This window comes from Mytilus californianus, unplaced genomic scaffold (genome assembly GCF_021869535.1).
Source record: "Mytilus californianus isolate M0D057914Y unplaced genomic scaffold, xbMytCali1.0.p SCAF_9, whole genome shotgun sequence".
NCBI classification, from domain to species: domain Eukaryota; kingdom Metazoa; phylum Mollusca; class Bivalvia; order Mytilida; family Mytilidae; genus Mytilus; species Mytilus californianus.
In genome coordinates this window covers 17,187,343-17,204,989 of record NW_026262745.1, presented here as the reverse complement: position 1 = coordinate 17,204,989, position 17,647 = coordinate 17,187,343, and the positions used below count along the sequence as shown (strand labels likewise).

The window sequence follows — 17,647 nt, the reverse complement described above, 5'->3', positions numbered from 1 at the left end:
GTATACAATCTAGCACCAATTCTGATATGAACATTATCAAAAGTTTATTACTGATGTCAATGATCACATAATTGCTTTACTGATGTCAATGATCACATGATTGCTTTACTGATGTCAATGATCACATGATTGCTTTACTGATGTCAATGATCACATGATTGCTGTTCTTCACAAAGTATTGTACTTATGAGGACTAAGATGTAACTATACTTATTCCAAAAGTTTAACTTTTCAAATTATCAATGGGCAATCACTTTTTCAACTGAGCAAATGATGAAAAAAGCTTGACTAGAGAGAACATATGAATTCAGACCGGACAATTTTTTTGGCTCAATAAAAAAAAAGCCAAATCCTCTTATATGAGCTATGTGATGTTTTAATATGATGTGCAATGTTTTTAAGTGTATCTGTTCTACTATCTTTGATGCTTATCCATTCTTGTTCACTTTGCTATGTCACTTGTCAGTCCTTTTTAGAGTTTTGATGTCAAGTTCTTTAGGCAGTACTCTAGTTTCTTTTTCTTTGTCATTACTTGACCTGAGGCAATAAATAATCAAACAATCTTATCTATAAATTTTGGGGGATTTCTTAGTGTAAAAGGAATATCACTTTTTCACAGACAAAAATGCTCCAAATTCTTTTATTTCTGACATTCAAACATTGTACACAATGTCATAGTATTTACAAATGCATCTTTACACTATCATCAGGCATGCAAGAAACTTCCCACAATATAAAAATAAGAAGATCTGGTATGATTGCCAATTTTAAAACTACCCACCAGAGACCAAATGAATAGATCAAAGCAACTATAGGTCACTGTACGGCCTCAACATTGGGTGAAACCCATGCCGCATCACAAAAATAACTTGACAAAATGAAAACTAATTCCAAAGAAACAACCCACAGCCTGTTTTATGTACTAAACAAGGAACGAAAAAAAAATAAATATTCTAATAAACTTTTACGCAGCTTAAATGGAGACACAAAATGTAATCTTATGGTATAATAATTTATGTCTGACCATAGTGATAGTTTGTTTGTGTTGTGTCAGGGGAGAAAAACATTTGAATATCTTTTTGGAGGTTGTGATATGATATTCAGCCATCACCATCATTCCTTATTTTCTATGTTTGTTTCAAGCTAGTTTTTAGTTGTTTAATTTCCTTTAATGTCCATCTTTCTTCAGGTCAGTATAATTTTATGGAGGTCAGATTTAATGGCTGAGGAGGCAAGAGTGTTTATACACACAATAACCTTGGGGAGGTAACTGAAAAATATTATCATTTATAATTACAAGTCAAGCACAACCTTTTTGAAATATTCACTATGGAATGTTGTTTTATTAGTTGTGTATTTTTGGTTATCTTATTCTTGTAGTGTTTGTTCTATTGACATACATACAACATTCAACATTTAAAAGTATCCCTGGTAAAAGAGTCACTTTGATATTCTTTGCCTCTGTTTGGAAATTTACCTAATAAAATCTGCATCTTTCATTGAGGCAAAAATACTGTCATCAAATGACTTACTAAAATGATAAGACTATTTTTGACAGTTTACGGTTCATTAAATAGTATCTAGTACTGCACTGGTGTGATAAAGGATAGAAACACTTGGTTGATTGATTGTTGGGTTGCTGAATGTCTGAGGGTAAATAGTTCATGTATATTCAGGACATACAATGTACATGTAGATTAAATTTGCTCAAAAAGTATTATCATTGTGAGTTACAATAACTATAGATTTATACAAATCCAGATGATGTCATATCGTTTTTTAAGTATTTACTTTTTAATTTCTATTATTTATTAAAAGACATTCAATATAGAAGTAATTACTTGAAATGAGTAATCAGATGACAGGGCTTGACAAAAAGTTTCTTTGTGTAACATAAGTAATCTGATAAATATCAAAAGATCAATGTTCACATTTTTTATTATTAAATGTACTATTTCGTCTGATGTATGATGAAAACATACATTAAATCTTATAAACTTATATCCAGATGTTACTTAACTCTATCATAATGATGAAAACATCAATATATATATATATATATATATACTGTTAAGTCATTTCATACAATAAAAGCTTGGTGATTGTGAAATATTAACAATCTTTAGAATTTTAAACATCAAGTACGGTACATCTTTTTAGCATAAAAAGTGCCATGAAAATATTTCTTTTTATCACACTGTGCATCTGACCTCAGTGACCTGTGTCACTGGAGTGTGATGGACATCAAATCCTGATGTTTACCAACATAAGTGCATACATGTATACACTGAATCTGACCTGTGTGTCACTGGAGTGTGATGGACATCAAATCCTGATGTTTACCAACATAAGTGCACACATGTATACACTGCATCTGACCTGTGTGTCACTGGAGTGTGATGGACATCAAATCCTGAAATTTACTTATATAAGTGCATACATGTATACACTGAATCTGACCTGTGTGTTAATGGAGTGTGATGGACATCAAATCCTGATGTTTACTTACATAAGTGCATACATGTATACACTGCATCTGACCTATGTGTCACTGGAGTGTGATGGACATCAAATCCTGATGTTTACCAACATAAGTGGTGCATACATGTATACACTGCATCTGACCTGTGTGTCACTGGAGTGCGATGGACATCAAATCCTGATGTTTACCAACATAAGTGCATAAATGTATTTTAAATTCAGACATTTGCATATATACATGTACATGTATATTGCTGATCTCTAGATATTTTCTTTTTGTTTACAAACAATAATATTTTGAAGACCAACAACTGAATCAGTGATATTCAAACATGAATACACATTTTTGTAATTTATAGTTTGAAAACAACATGTATTTGACCATGTCTGTCAAGTGAAAACTTGAATTATCCATGTCAATTGTACAGATGACTTTCAAATTTGCGAATGATACTGGTCAATTGATGACGTCCTTCAAATTTGTGCATTTTCCCATAAATTTCTTATGTCTTAATGCTTGTGTTATAATTACGTCACAGTAAGAACAGATTGTTCAAAGATGCCATGGTATTGACGCTGATTGACCATAAGGTCAACCAGTGTAAATCCTTCATAAAAAACAACTTGAGATTGGTCTAAGGTGTATTGATAATGACAACAAAACAAAAATGTAGTATTATGAGGAATTAACAATGGTCAAGAGAGTATATATATATATCTTCTAAAAACATTTTAGTTGCTGCTAACTATATATAAACGTCATAATTTGCATAAAGCTCTTTAACACAGAAATTCAGGGTAAAAAATAAATACCTTCACCAACAACTCTTGCAGCATCATCACTTGACCCTGGGAGTTGAGTTACTTCCCCTGGGGCAGTTGCCATCCTGTATGTTTGTAATTAGTATCTCGCTTTAAAAAACTCTTTCATCTCTCACTTTAAACATATCAACAACAAACAATTTGTTCTATCAAGTAATCTCCAACATGATCTGAAAAGAAAAAGATGTGCATTTTGACTTCCAGCGATTAAAATGGATATATTATCTAATAAAATAAAATACATCTTTTCTGTTAAAAATCATGTTCAATTTTATGCATAATTACGTATTCACACCAGGTAAAATACCTGTACACACCTCAACTGGTGAATGCATATAAATGCAACTCTCACTGCTTAGTGCAATAAGATAATGTAATCTGACAAAAATAATGCAGCTAAAGCATTTACTATGAAAAGATTATGAATGATAACTGATAAAGAGAAAGTAATAACGGACATGTGGTGAATATACAACGTAAGATGTCTCATATATAAAGGCTTTTATGGTTGTCTTTTGTAAATAGCTACATGTATGCATGTTTAATACAAATGTGTGTTAAGGCTACGATGCAATCACAAGTACAAATGTGTTGTGACAGCTGAAAAAATCAAACTTATTGAAAATAAGGTAAATGTTCAATATGACTGGTGTAATATTTTGTTCAAGCATATTTATTTGTTTAAATATGCATATTCACTTTGTAACATGTGAATTAAAACTTTACTCTCATTTTATTTCTTTTGATCAGAAAGATATAAATGACATTAAATGTATAACAAAACATGTATGAACTAACCTCTTGTTTCTTTAATACCTTATTGGTAGTGAAATAACTATTTTACAAAATTCAATTGATTTTTCATCACAAAATGAATAAAATGCTACGCAGGGCGCAGCTTGATACGACCGCAGAGGTCGAACCCTGAACAGTTGGGGCAAGTATGGACACAACATTCAAGCTTGATACAGCTCTGAATTTGGATTGTGATTAAATATTTGACACAGCATAGGTTTCTGACACAGAATGAATGTGGTCTGAGAACTTAAAAATTTTAAATTGGACATTCACCTATTATGGTCCAATATCCAAAATCTAAATACATGGTTAGATTCAGCATATCAAAGAACCCCAAGAATTCAATTTTTGATGAAATCAAACAAAGTTTAATTTTGGACCCTTTTGATCTCAATGTGGACAAAGTAAATAAAGTTGATAACGGGGCCCAAAAATCAAAAATCTAAATACATGGTTAGATTCAGCATATCAAAGAACCCCATATATTCAATTTTTGTTGAAATCAAACAAAGTTTAATTTTGGACCCCGATTTGGACCAACTTGAAAACTGGGCCCATAATCAAAAATCTAAATACATGTTTAGATTCAGCATATCAAAGAACCCTAAATATTCAATTTTTGTTAAAATCAAACTAAGTTTAATTTTGGACCCTTTGGACGTTTATGTAGACCAATTTGAAAACGGAACCAAAATTTAAGAATCTAAATACACGGTTAGATTGGGCATATCAAAGAACCCCAATAATTCAATTTTTGATGAAATCAAACAAAGTTAAATTTTGGTCCTTTGGACCTCAATGTGGACCAATTTAAAAATGGGGCCCAAAATCCAAAAACTTAATACACGGTTAGATTCAGCATATTAAAGAACCCCAAGAATTCAAGAATAAAACCCCATTGAAATTGATCAAGAAATAAGCAATTTATAGGAAGTATCTTCTTTTGCACAATACTGTGCAATTGAATATTTCTTGCTATTGCGCAATACTGTACAATTGACAATTTCTTGCTATTGCGCAATATTGTGCTATTGGATATTTCTTGCTATTGCGCAATACTGTGCAATTGAAGATTTCTTGCTATTGCGCAATACTGTGCAATTGAAGATTTCTTGCTATTGTGCAATACTGTGCAATTGAAAATTTCTTGCTATTGTACAATACTTATAGAATAACTAATCGAAGAATTCAAATAGAGAAAAATATTCAACGAGTGACCGAACAACACATTAATTCACGAATGCGCGTAGCGCATGAGTTAATTATCAGTGTTGTTCGGTCACTAGTTGAATATTTTTCGATATTTGAATTCTTTGATTAGTTATTCTTTTTATTACATTGGCAAATGGCTTTTTTTAATGAAATTAATGTAGAAAATGTAAGGAACTATATCTTTTTTCTACGAACTCACAATTTGTTTTGATCCGACGTTATCGACGTCTTGACAACGCCTATTGTTGTATGACGTCAGAGGGTGAAATAACCACGTTTATTTCACATGTGAAATTATCGGTTTTTATTTGACTGGGAAATCAATGTAATTCAATGCTACCAATGTAATAATTATTATATAATAATTTACACATCCTGTTTGGTGTGTATCTCCTACCATATCATTATTATTTGCTTTTAAATATAAATAATCAGAAATAACCAACTTAAAATGGAAAATTTTAAAAGAAAAAAAAAGAAAAAAAAAAAATCCCCCCCCAAATTTTTTGAACCCCCTTATGATTCATCACCCCCAAACTCAATCCCAGCCTTTCCATTGTGGTATGGTACCTTGCAGTACAATTTCAGAGAGATCCATACACTTGAACACAAGTTATTGTCTGGAAACTAGAAAAATGCTTATTTTTGGCCCCTTTTTGGCCCCCAATTCCTAAACGTTTCGGCAATTACCCCCAAACTCAATTCCAGCTTTCCCTTTGTGATATGGAACCTTGTAGTACAATTTCAGAAAATATCCAAACACTTACACACAAGTTATTGTCATGAAACTAGAAAAATGCTTGTTTTTTGCCCCTTTTTTTGGCCCTAATTCCTAAAATTTTGAGGCAATTACCCCCAAAATCAATTACAGCCTTCCTTTTGTGATATGGAACCTTGTGGTACAATGTCAGAGAGATCCATACACTTACACACAAGTTATTGTCTGGAAGTTACAAAAATGCTTATTTTTGGCCCCTAATTCCTTAACTGTTGGAACTATAACCCCCAAAATCAATCCCAACCTTCCTTTCGTGGTATTGAACTTTATGGTAAAATTTCATGGAGATCCATTCACTTAAACTAAAGTTAGAGTGCGAAAACCAATGTGTCTTCGGACGACGCCGGACGACGCCAACGTTATACCAATATACGACCAAAAAATTTTCAATTTTTGCGGTCGTATAAAAACACAAGGATCTTGTATCAAAACTCATACACAAACATCTTTAACACATAGAATTGTATATATTTAAATGTCTTCTGTTTTAGGGTCTATTAGGTCCATAGTTTGACCTTAAATCAAACTATTTACTTACTCGAGGAAGTTACTTTGAACCAAATACTCAATACCTTTTATAAATATTTGATTAAGAAATTAACTTTTAAAGAAAAAAAGATATTATCCTTATCATGATCTATTGTGGCCTTTTAAAACGCCAATTAACATGAGAGATACTAAATAAAAGAATTTTCTGACAGACTAAGATTCGTGTCAACAAGTTTATGTATTAACCTTAGTAATACTATTGACACCTCATTGCTTGTAAATTGACCTTGGCCTGAATGTTTTAGTGCTACAGGTACATATTTTTAAATCCGGGTCAGTTTTGTGTATATGAATATAAATAATTAAGAATTACTTTGTAAGAAAATTTAGTATCAAATATGAATTTATTTGTAACCGCCCTCTTTTCAGATATTGAACATAAAAACATCAACAATAATCAGAGGAAATATTTCATGCATATTTGACCATGAAATTTCTGAAGTATGTATTTCTGTACTAACATAAGGAAAAAGAAGAATTCTAGCTTTTTGAAGAACTGTAAAGCTCTGTTGTCAGTTCAACTTGTCACTATCATATATTTTCATGAAGTATTTGTCAAGGTCATTAGTTATCACTTTCAAAATTTTTGGTAAGGAATAAATTTAGGGTAATCATTGCTATATAATTAAGAAACATGGATATCAACATCTATGTTTTATTTGAGTGTTTAATACATGTACAATGAATGATGTAGACTGTTTCTTGAATAACCTCCATCAGGTACCCCCAAAACCAAAAGTTAGGACATAAGGGGAGGGGGGATAATGTGAGCATCAAAAGGCTTGCAAAGTCAGTATTTAGTAAACCGAAAATTTACCAATAAAAAAGTAGAATATTTCAAATGGTCTTTTAGTGAAGCCTCACATTGACCCAAGATTTTTCTTTGACAATGCAAACATAAATGAAAAAAATAACAGTCCCGGAAACATGATTTAAAAACACATCTATTGAATAAAATAATAAAATATTTTATCTGTTAAACTTGCAACTGTTCCAAAAATCTAACTATAATTGATTTTAATAACTTACATTGTAATTCTATTGATACAAAAACAAATCATACATGTGTCTGTACAAGACAAAGAAAGATCTTACTAATTAAGTCAGTGCATGCATGCTAGGTGTTATTACAAAATAGATTATACAACTAGATAACAATAGTTAAAACACGTAAAAATACCTGTTCCATGAATTTTAAAATCCATATTTAAACTTTTTGTGAGAACTCAACCCATATATATGACATTTTTAATTTATAACTAAAACACAATTCATCCATGAACTTAGTAATTATTTCAAAGCCATTTACATCTCACTAGTCCATAGCGAAAATGATAAAATCTAGGGACTGTTACTTAAAGTTACTGAACTATTTATTTGTAATTTCACTTTTATTTCTTAGATAGTCTTTAACTCATAAGGTTGAAATCCATCATGGATTTGTACTTAATTTATAAGTAACCAAGTTAAACTTAAGCTGCAATGTACTGTCATAACTTTACATCTCAGTTTATATTTCCACATGAAACAGCCCAAGTTATTACATGCATTGCATCAATAGGAAAAAAATTCAGAGCATGCAAATTTAGTCCCAGAGGATGCTTTTATTCTAATGATGGTAGTACAATCAAGAAAATATTTTTGATAAAATAAGTTGCTTACATCCACATCGTTTGGGTTCTGGTGAACAAACGTCTCCTAATGGCAGTCATACCACATCTCTTTATTTTTATACAAATCCCATGCCAAGTATGACTTCCTACAAACCTTACTATAGATATTCTCCAACATGTTAACACTCTCATGTATTCTTATTTCTCTTAACCTTCAAAAGTATGTAAGCAAAACTCACTATCATCAGATAGAATTAGTTCAAACAATTAACGCCTGTAACAGACAGCTACATAAGATAGCAGACTGTCAACCTACGTTATAAACAAGATGGTAACATACTTTTGGAAGAGATAGTTTAGATGTAAGAATAAAATTACCAGGCTTGGATGGTATGTTGTCTTATATATTATGTAATAAGTAGTATAAACATCCTCGATCATACTAAATGTGTAATTCACAAAAAATTGTGAAAATTCACATACATTTGATTCATCGTTTGGATATAAGTGACTGTGTTTGAAAATACAAATATCTTTATCATCATCAAAGCCTGAAGGAGGAAGTGCAATGTTTTATAGAAAACTTGCTTAAATCATTCAATCCAAGGTACAACATGCTTATTTCAAATCTTTTCACTCATTTTATTATTCTCGGGTATTAAATACTCATCCTGTTCCATTGAAGTTTACCATATCAAATGGAAGTCATATTTCATTTATCTGATATAAATATGAAAATTGAAAAATTAATTGAGCACTTATATATAATTAGTCCATGACCATGTTTTACAAATGTATAGATCAGTTTTGTTGCAAATTGGCCTTGTAGATGCAGAGAATAATTTGAGAAGAAAGTACAATGACCGATGACAGATGAGGTCCGACATCAAGTGAAGACAATCAATGGTAATCAGTGCTCCAGCTAGAAATCAAAAGGGGCAGGGTGCCAGTGGAGGGCAGGGCACTTTTTTATGAAAGGAAAAGGCACTGCTCATTTCTTTTGTCTACATTTCTGTGTGTATCACGAGTTCACATTATTTGTTTTAATGTATATGTTGTTAATAAAGATGCATAAGTTGTTGTTTTGATTATTTATTCTATAAAATTTGCATTAGAAAATGTAATTCATACGACATGTTCATAAAACATGTCAATACACACTCATACATCACATCTCTATAAACCAATAGAGGCAAATTAACTTACTATCCCCCCCCCCCCCCTTTTCCAAAAAACAACAACATAAACTAAACATCTCATAGTTTAACATACATGTGACAGAGTTGTCTTATTTCAAAATTTTCAGCTAGAGTTTGGCCCTCATAACTTTATTTCATTATTTGTGTTAAGGAATTATTTAGTAAACCTTTATCAAGTTGATGTCATGATAGTTTAACTTCACACTACCCATTTTTGTAGGATTGCAGTTTAAACATCATCATAACAATTGACCTGACAAATTTCTTACTTGACAATGTATAGAACATGGATTGCTAAAAGTATGATTATCAAAAATAAATTGCAATATTTTTTTTGGTATGTTCAAAGACAGTTAATATCCTTAAGGTAACATTCTTATATAATTTTGTATTCAATTGGTAATTTATTCCTTTTTTAAATACTAGATAATATTTAAGGAGCACAAATTTGTAATAAGAATAAGCTAAAACAGGGGAAGTAACTCCAAAGTTAATTTCTAACAGTTTACTGTTTGCTTGTCGCTCACAAGTTCTGTGAAGGCATAGTTGTATTTTGATGACTTAAATTCTATTCTAAAGTCATGGAAGTCTTCATTTATACACTCTTCTTGGAGATCGAAAATGCCGACCCAAGCTAAAAACACTCGCTGACACATTCATCAAATTAATGACAAAAAGGTACATTGTCTTAATTAAATTACCTAGTTATTAACACTTTTGAAGTCTTATCCACTGTAATTGATTGTAATGACATGATTAACCTGGGGGCAATCACCTGGTGTCATATATGTAATTTAACTTTGTGATAAGAAATTGATGAAACAAAAGGCAATTTTACCAAAACAGCTAAATGGTTTTTGGGAAAAAGGCGTCAGGGCAGAAGGGCGCAGATGAAGGCACCCAGGGGGCAGCTGAGGGTGCGGCTGAGGGCACACAGGGCGCGGCGCCCTTCTATTTTGGGCTAACGAGACCACTGGTAATAGTAATGAGTAAAAGGTCCATTGTTAAAAGCTATAGGAAGCAAGGCATATATGTTACACTCCCAAACGTGTCCATCCCCCCAAATGTGTCCGATTCCCCCAAACGTGTCTATTCTCCCCAAACGTGTCCGTAATATTCAATATTGCCCAAACGTGTCCGATAATTGTTATTCGCCAAAATGTGTCCACTGTTAAACGCCAGAACGTCTCACGTCTTTAAGCGCTAATACACGTATGTCCTAAATGACATCAGTAACGATTACGGCAATTCTATTATGGGGGACACAGTTGATGAAGTGGTCATTTATTATCATTAGTTTGTTCAATGCCTGTTGTTAATGATTATCATAAATGCAAATTTAATCTGTTACATATGAATTAACTTTTGAATGAAATTGCTTATTGTCCAGTTGCAAGTATTTCATGCATATTTAGAGCCAACATACAAATAGTTTTAGTACAGTTGAATTAATCATTTACTAAGTGAATTATTTTGTACTATTAAACTCCGATATATGCCTTTTAATATCATTCCTGTCGGCGAATATTACACGGTTAATTTTAGGTTTCGAACATCACTAAAGACACACAAACAAGAGACATAATGTCCAGTGCCAAATATTTCATGCATTATTTGAACGACATCATGTTAACAATACATGTAAATACTGTACATAGGTTTTATTATCATACCGGGAATTTAGGATTGGGCCTAAATTTTTACGGTTATTAGGGATTAACACTAGTTGGGATTTTAATCTAAAAAAAATAAGAGCCAGTAAAGACCGATTTTTTTATGACTTCAGTAATAAACTACTTCAATCTCCGCTATGTAAAAGAAGCCGTTTTAAATAAAAGTTACGGAAATTAAAAAAAAAAAATCGTAAGGGTTCCGCGGAACCCAGTGTCTCGACTACTTTTGCTGTTAATTGCAGGCTCAACAAAAATGAGGAAAAAAATCAATAAAAATATTCCTTTAGATACTATCTTTTGATTGTAAGAAGCTTATGTCAAAGTTTGGTATAAATCCAGGATAGTTTATGAATCTAATAAATGTTTTAAAAACTTTAACTGCAGACTGTATTTAATGTTAACTGGAAAAAAACTAAGTCCATTTATAAGTAAAATACGGATAAACAGGTACAAATTTTAACAAAATTTCCTTCTAGATACTAGCTTTTGATCATAAACAAGCTTCTGTCCAAAATTTGGTACAAATCCAGGATAGTTTAAGAAAGTTATTAAAATTTTAAAAACTTTAACCACAGAGTGAATGTATTGTTTCCTGGCAGAAAAACTAAGTCCATTTATAAGTAAAATACGGAAAAAAAGAACTTTTTTTTTTAACAAATTTACTTCTGGATACTATCTTATGATCATAAACAAGCTTCTGTCCATGTTAGGTACAAATCCAGGATAGTTTAAGAAAGTTATTAAAATTTTAAAAACTTTAACCACAGAGTGAATGTATTGTTTCCTGGCAGAAAAACTAAGTCCATTTATAAGTAAAATACGGAAAAAATGAAATTTTTTTTTTAACAAATTTACTTCTGGATATTATCTTATGATCATAAACAAGCTTCTGTTCAAGTTTGGTACAAATCCAGGATAGTTTAAGAAAGTTATTAAAATTTTAAAAACTTTAACCACAGAGTGAATGTAATGTTTCCTGGCAGAAAAACTAAGTCCATTTACAAGTAAAATACGGAAAAACAGGAATTTTATTTTTACAAAATTTACTTCTGGATACTATCTTATGATCATAAACAAGCTTCTGTCCAAGTTTGGTAGAAATCCAGGATAGTTTAAGAAAGTTATTAAAATTTCAAAAACTTTAACCACAGAGTGAATATTTGTGGACGCTGCCGACGACGCCGACAGAATGTAGGATCGCTATGTCTCGCTTTTTCGACTAAAGTCGAAGGCTCGACAAAAAATGTTGCCATCCAAAATACATCTGATGGCACCATGAAAGAGTGAAATGCTATAAAGGTTTTAATGCGCAAAGATAGTGACATCCTCCCTACACGAGGTATCTGATTTAATATCTACAATTTAACTGAGCATAGCTGCTTACATTTACATCGAACATAGTTGAACGGACACACCACTTTTACCCAGGTTATACTGCGGGTTTTAAAAAGGCCTTAAGTAATTTATTTCTATTTTTTAATGAAATAGTAAAATGAGTATACATTAATGAAAAAGCAATAACCAAATAACCTATGTATTTATAATATGGACACGAATGATAGTTCCAGTAAAAGAAAAAAATTAAGCTTGATATGGACACGTTTGGGGGATTGGACACGTTTGGGAGATTGGGCACGTTTGGGGGTTTATATAAATGACACGCTTTGGTGCCCTTTTACATTAAGACATGTTTTGCAGTTCAGTGACGTCATGTGGACAAGTTTGGGGGAATCGGACACGTTTGGGGGGAAGGACACGTTTCTGAGTGTTACATATATATACAAGGTCAACATCATATGATTAATCAAATGAAATAAGCCTGTATTTCAATGACCAAATTTAAATCTTCCATGCACATTTTCTGTTCATATAATATTATTTTACCTTTGTTTACATGGTCAATGTGGCAGCTTATTTATGACATATGATGATCGAATGAAATAAGTTCAATATGTGGTCAAGATTTTGAACAACAATTATTTTACTTCATGCACTCTAGGAATAAAATAACTTCCCTACCCGATGAAGATTCAATTTTCAATTTTTTAGGTACACAATGTAGGACAGAACTAAGATTTTGTTTTAAAGGTATGGTTTGCTGTTTTCATATCTTTTTTTACCTTATAGTTCAGACATATTTATACATATCTTAGATAAGGAGGTAAAATGAAATCATTTTTACAGATTATAACCCTGGGCTTCTTTGCACATTCATGACATTATGGAACACAGAAGAACATTTTCAAGAAGAATATTTAACCATTTTCCACATTAATAATCCTACATTGTAGATGGGCAACATGACATCCACATTATTTATCTTCGGACTGTGTACAAAGTGACTTGTATTTTCAGCACTTATACAAACAATAGAATATGTGATGGATTCCTCTGGCACAGGGATGTCCTACATGTACATGTGTCCAGCTGCAAGAAGGAATTCCCACCTGTACGAACTGTGACGCCCGTATATGACACGGAAACCAGGCGTAAAAATCATACTTTATCCGGGCGTCATTGCAGTGTTTAAGGAATGCATGTCCAGGCGTCAACCAGGTGTAAACCAGGCGGAAACCAAGCGTAACTGAGGCGGAAACCAGGCGTAATATTTAAATGAGTATGCCTGGTCCAGAGAAAACCAGGCGTAATATGCAAATGAGTACCCCTGGTCAATAAATAAACCAGGCGTAATATCCTTACATAATAGTACACTTATTTCAAATCAGTGTATTACCCTAGCTGTGTTCTTTTGTGTATTTAATACAAACTTCTGTACTGTTGCTTTAATTTCTCATTGTTTGACATAAAACTGGAAATATTTACCATTGAAGAAGCTAATATATAAATAAATACATTTTAGACAGTCACTGCCACTGGCTCAAATAAGTTTAAAGTTTAAATAAGAATTATGACAATTAATTTTTCTTGAAATAAAACTTAAACATTTTAATTAACTAAGTTTTTTATAAATTAATGTCCTTTAAAATATAATGATAATACTGCAATTTAACTTCATGTAAAAGATTTTAATGTTATTATCCAAGGATAAAGGTTTTGGGATTTCAAAATTACTGTTAGAACTTAAAACTTAATAACTTAGGTTATACTCACATAATTATTATTTACCATGTTTTACTTTCCATTTTTTCACAATTTTTATTAATCAATTTGATTCCATATTTCCAATTTCAAATTCTTTCAAAAAGCACAAAACAAGCTAATTATCCCTGAACATATGAAGCTGCCAAAAGTCCAACTCTTGCAAACTAAAACCAAAGAGCCAAATTTTGAAAAAAATTCCCATGATCCTTTAAACAAAGCATTATGGGTATTATGATTTACGCCATACCAACAGTTTTACGCCCGTAAGAAAATTTACGCCTTGCTTATTTCAATTTACGCCAGGTTTGCCACTTTTTTCTACGCCCGTAAGGACTACAAATTTACGTTTCCTGCTCCCTTACGCCTGGATCTAGACACGTAAGTACCACTTCCGCCTGGTTTACGCCTTATTTCCAGGCGTAATACGCCTTATAATTTCATACGGGCAGTCAGCCTACATTGCAATGCATGCTGACTAGGACAAAACCTCTTGGTCACATACATTTGTACATGTAAATGAACCAGTAAGATATTATTACCTGTATGTTTGTTTGTTTAATAATTATGCCTACACCATAGTATTAATAACTTAAATAAACTCACAATTACCAGAAATATACTACATAAACATCCCTATTAAAAACCTGCCTGATTAAAAAAGAGTGGCTTTGATTCAGGAAAATTTTATTGAAAAAAATTGATAAACATGTTAAAAATTATTCACATATTATCTAATGAATAAAAAATATATTGAAATAAGTGTCAATAGCACAAATATAAATTAAACACCATAGCTATCGTTGCTATGATTCATAATTTTTTTTTACTTAAATATCGGTCAAAAGTGTTTCAATATTTATCGCTTTTACTAAAGTATATCAATCAGCTGTTTCAGAATCTTAAGGATTACAAATATTATTATTGTAAGTGCACCAATATGAAAATAACAATACACCATTGGTTGAACTTTCATTGTTGTGGAAGTTATTAACTTTTTTAACCACAATGTATAGGTGCAGGCTTTTGAAAATTTTGCCTAGAAATTGTAAGATTCTGAAACAGCAAGTTGTAAATGTATACCATAATTATTTCTAATAGGGGCAAAATCTTTAAATATGGACCGGATCATCTTCAGACTTGGGACTTATCAACTTGGGCTGGGATAGCATGAATTAAATCATCCACTTATAGATTACCTAAGCTGTATTTGGGAAAACCATGTGGAATTTAAGGTCCGCAATACTCTTCTTTACTTTACTTTGGCCATTTTAACTTTTTTGATTTGAGCGTCAAAAATGAGTCTTTGGTAGACAAAAAGAGTGTCAGGCATACAAAATTTCAAGCCTGACCAGTATCTATGAGTTTGTTTATAATTGATGCTATTTTAGATTCTGCCATACTTGACAATTATTTTTGTTTGTGGCGCAAGACATTTTCTCTTGTGATTTAAAAATTATATGGGAACTTATCTGATATACTCAAGACAAATGTGGGACAAAGCAGCTTGGAGACAACTTAGACACAGTCAAATTGGACTGACTAAAAAGTCAATGCGGACTGTTTATAAAGTCAACTCGGACCATCTTTAATGACAACTCAGACAAGTTTTGCAAGAGGATTTGAATTAAACAAATTATCATAAATTATGCAATGTTATATTTTACATGTGACAATATCATTTGAATGTTGCAGAATTTGCAAAACATAATAAAAAAAAATTTGTTTAATGCAAGGATTTATATACAGTGTAGTATTACAATGTAAATCCTTGTTTAATGTTAATTCTAATTTTTACTTATCTTTATCAATCTATTATATTAAACTTAATTTTAGCAAAAAAAATTTTAGTTGAATTTGTTTTATTTATTTGATGAATTCTTCATTTATTATTTTAAAGTCAACAATTAATATCTTCAGTTGCGTTCTAATCACTGCTAACTACGCTCCTTATCATGCTTATAAAACCAATAATTTTTGCATGCAGTGATACACAACATGCACAAGAAGAACAGCTATGACCACATGTTCAGCTAATCTAATACACGTTTTTAAATGGGCCTATATGTAGAATGACCCTATGATTTCTCTTCAGACGGTCTTTTTCATTAAATAATTTACAAAACTCTTAATTTTGTAAATTTGTCTGTGTAGGCATAATAGAAGGTCTGAGTTGATTTATAGACAGTCCGAGTTGACTTTACAAACGGTCAAAGTTGACAGATTGATGGTCCGAATTGTCTACGGACTGGGTTGCATACCTGCCAACCCTCTCGTTTTGAGCGGGAGTCTCCCGTGCAAACGATGAATTTCCGGAAATCTCCCGCTTGATGGTCTGCTTGCGCGAGAGTATAGAATCTCTCACTTTCAGATATTTTGACCTGGAATAACCCACGTTCGTAATTCTCTGGCTTTTTCATTACTTTCAATAGAAATAAATAAACAACCTTCAATCATTTGAAAACTTTGGTCAGTAGTTTTTATGTTCGATAAATAATTATTCGAGATTAAGTTCTGCTATGTCAACTCCAACAAGATAGAGGTCTTTGTCTAGACCAAGCGGTAGTGCATAAGACAGCTTAAATTATATGGAATGTTATGAGTTATGAGACTCAGAGGTATTTAAAAAGGCTAAAAAAAAAAACCACCTTGTATAGATTATTAAACCATGAATTGAAAAAAATAAAGTATATTTATTAACTTTTATTGGTGCTTTGTAGATGAATACGTAAACAGGTCATATATAATATTTAACTTGAAATGTCCTTCGCGCAAAATCTCCCCCTCAGCTGTCATAGCTGAGGGGGAGATCTCCCTCTTTGAAGGTTTCAGAGGTTGGCAGGTATGGGGTTTTCTGACACCACTCTCAGAACTGTCAAGACCTGATAAGGTGTATACGCATGTTGGGATTGTTAATCCATTGAGTAGAAGATGTATTTAGCCAGCAGTTATCTGTTAGGCAACTGAATAATTGCTTAGCTCAGATGGTAAGAGTGCTGACTTTGAACACAGGTTAGAGTCCCAGAGGCAGAGGTGAAAAAAGTGACTTTCTAGTTTGACAGTTACAGTATTCTCCCTACCAGCAACTCTATTTTATGACATTCCAACCGGTTCCAATATTGGAGAACAGAAAAAACTTCTTAACTGGGTATATGATTAAGCCAGGAAATTACTGCATTGAGTGTTTAGTAAGATACCTTTGAATTTACGGTTACCTGAGTTTTAGCCATTTAGGTGAGTCACAAAATGTGTGACATTGTGTCTTTTTCTGTAATTTTAAAATGAAGAAGTAACGAGTTTATTTTTTCAAACACTAAAGATAATCTTCTACAAATTTTATATACATCTGTATTTCTAGTTTACCTGTTGTTTGTCTCGCCCCAAAAATAACAACAAAAATGGCGATTTTAGGATTGAAGTCAC

The 17,647-nt window shown here is 32.0% G+C and overlaps 1 protein-coding gene across 3 annotated transcripts in view; it reads right to left on the bottom strand.

Annotated features, from left to right (window-relative positions):
* Positions 1 to 17,637, bottom strand: part of LOC127714773 (muscle M-line assembly protein unc-89-like) — a 59,205-nt gene extending 41,568 nt beyond the window's left edge. For 2 of the 3 annotated variants that reach the window (XM_052220811.1, XM_052220813.1), the window contains exons 1-2: positions 17,588 to 17,637; positions 3,295 to 3,473 (exon numbers count right to left, since the gene is read on the bottom strand). In XM_052220811.1, coding sequence (XP_052076771.1) covers positions 3,295 to 3,367 — 73 coding nt within the window. In that variant the 5' untranslated portion in view covers positions 3,368 to 3,473; positions 17,588 to 17,637. Of the gene's footprint in view, positions 1 to 3,294; positions 3,474 to 7,669; positions 7,718 to 17,587 lie in introns of those variants that run through there. The other variant, XM_052220812.1, reaches the window with a different exon arrangement.
* Between the last annotated feature and the right edge of the window lie 10 nt (positions 17,638 to 17,647).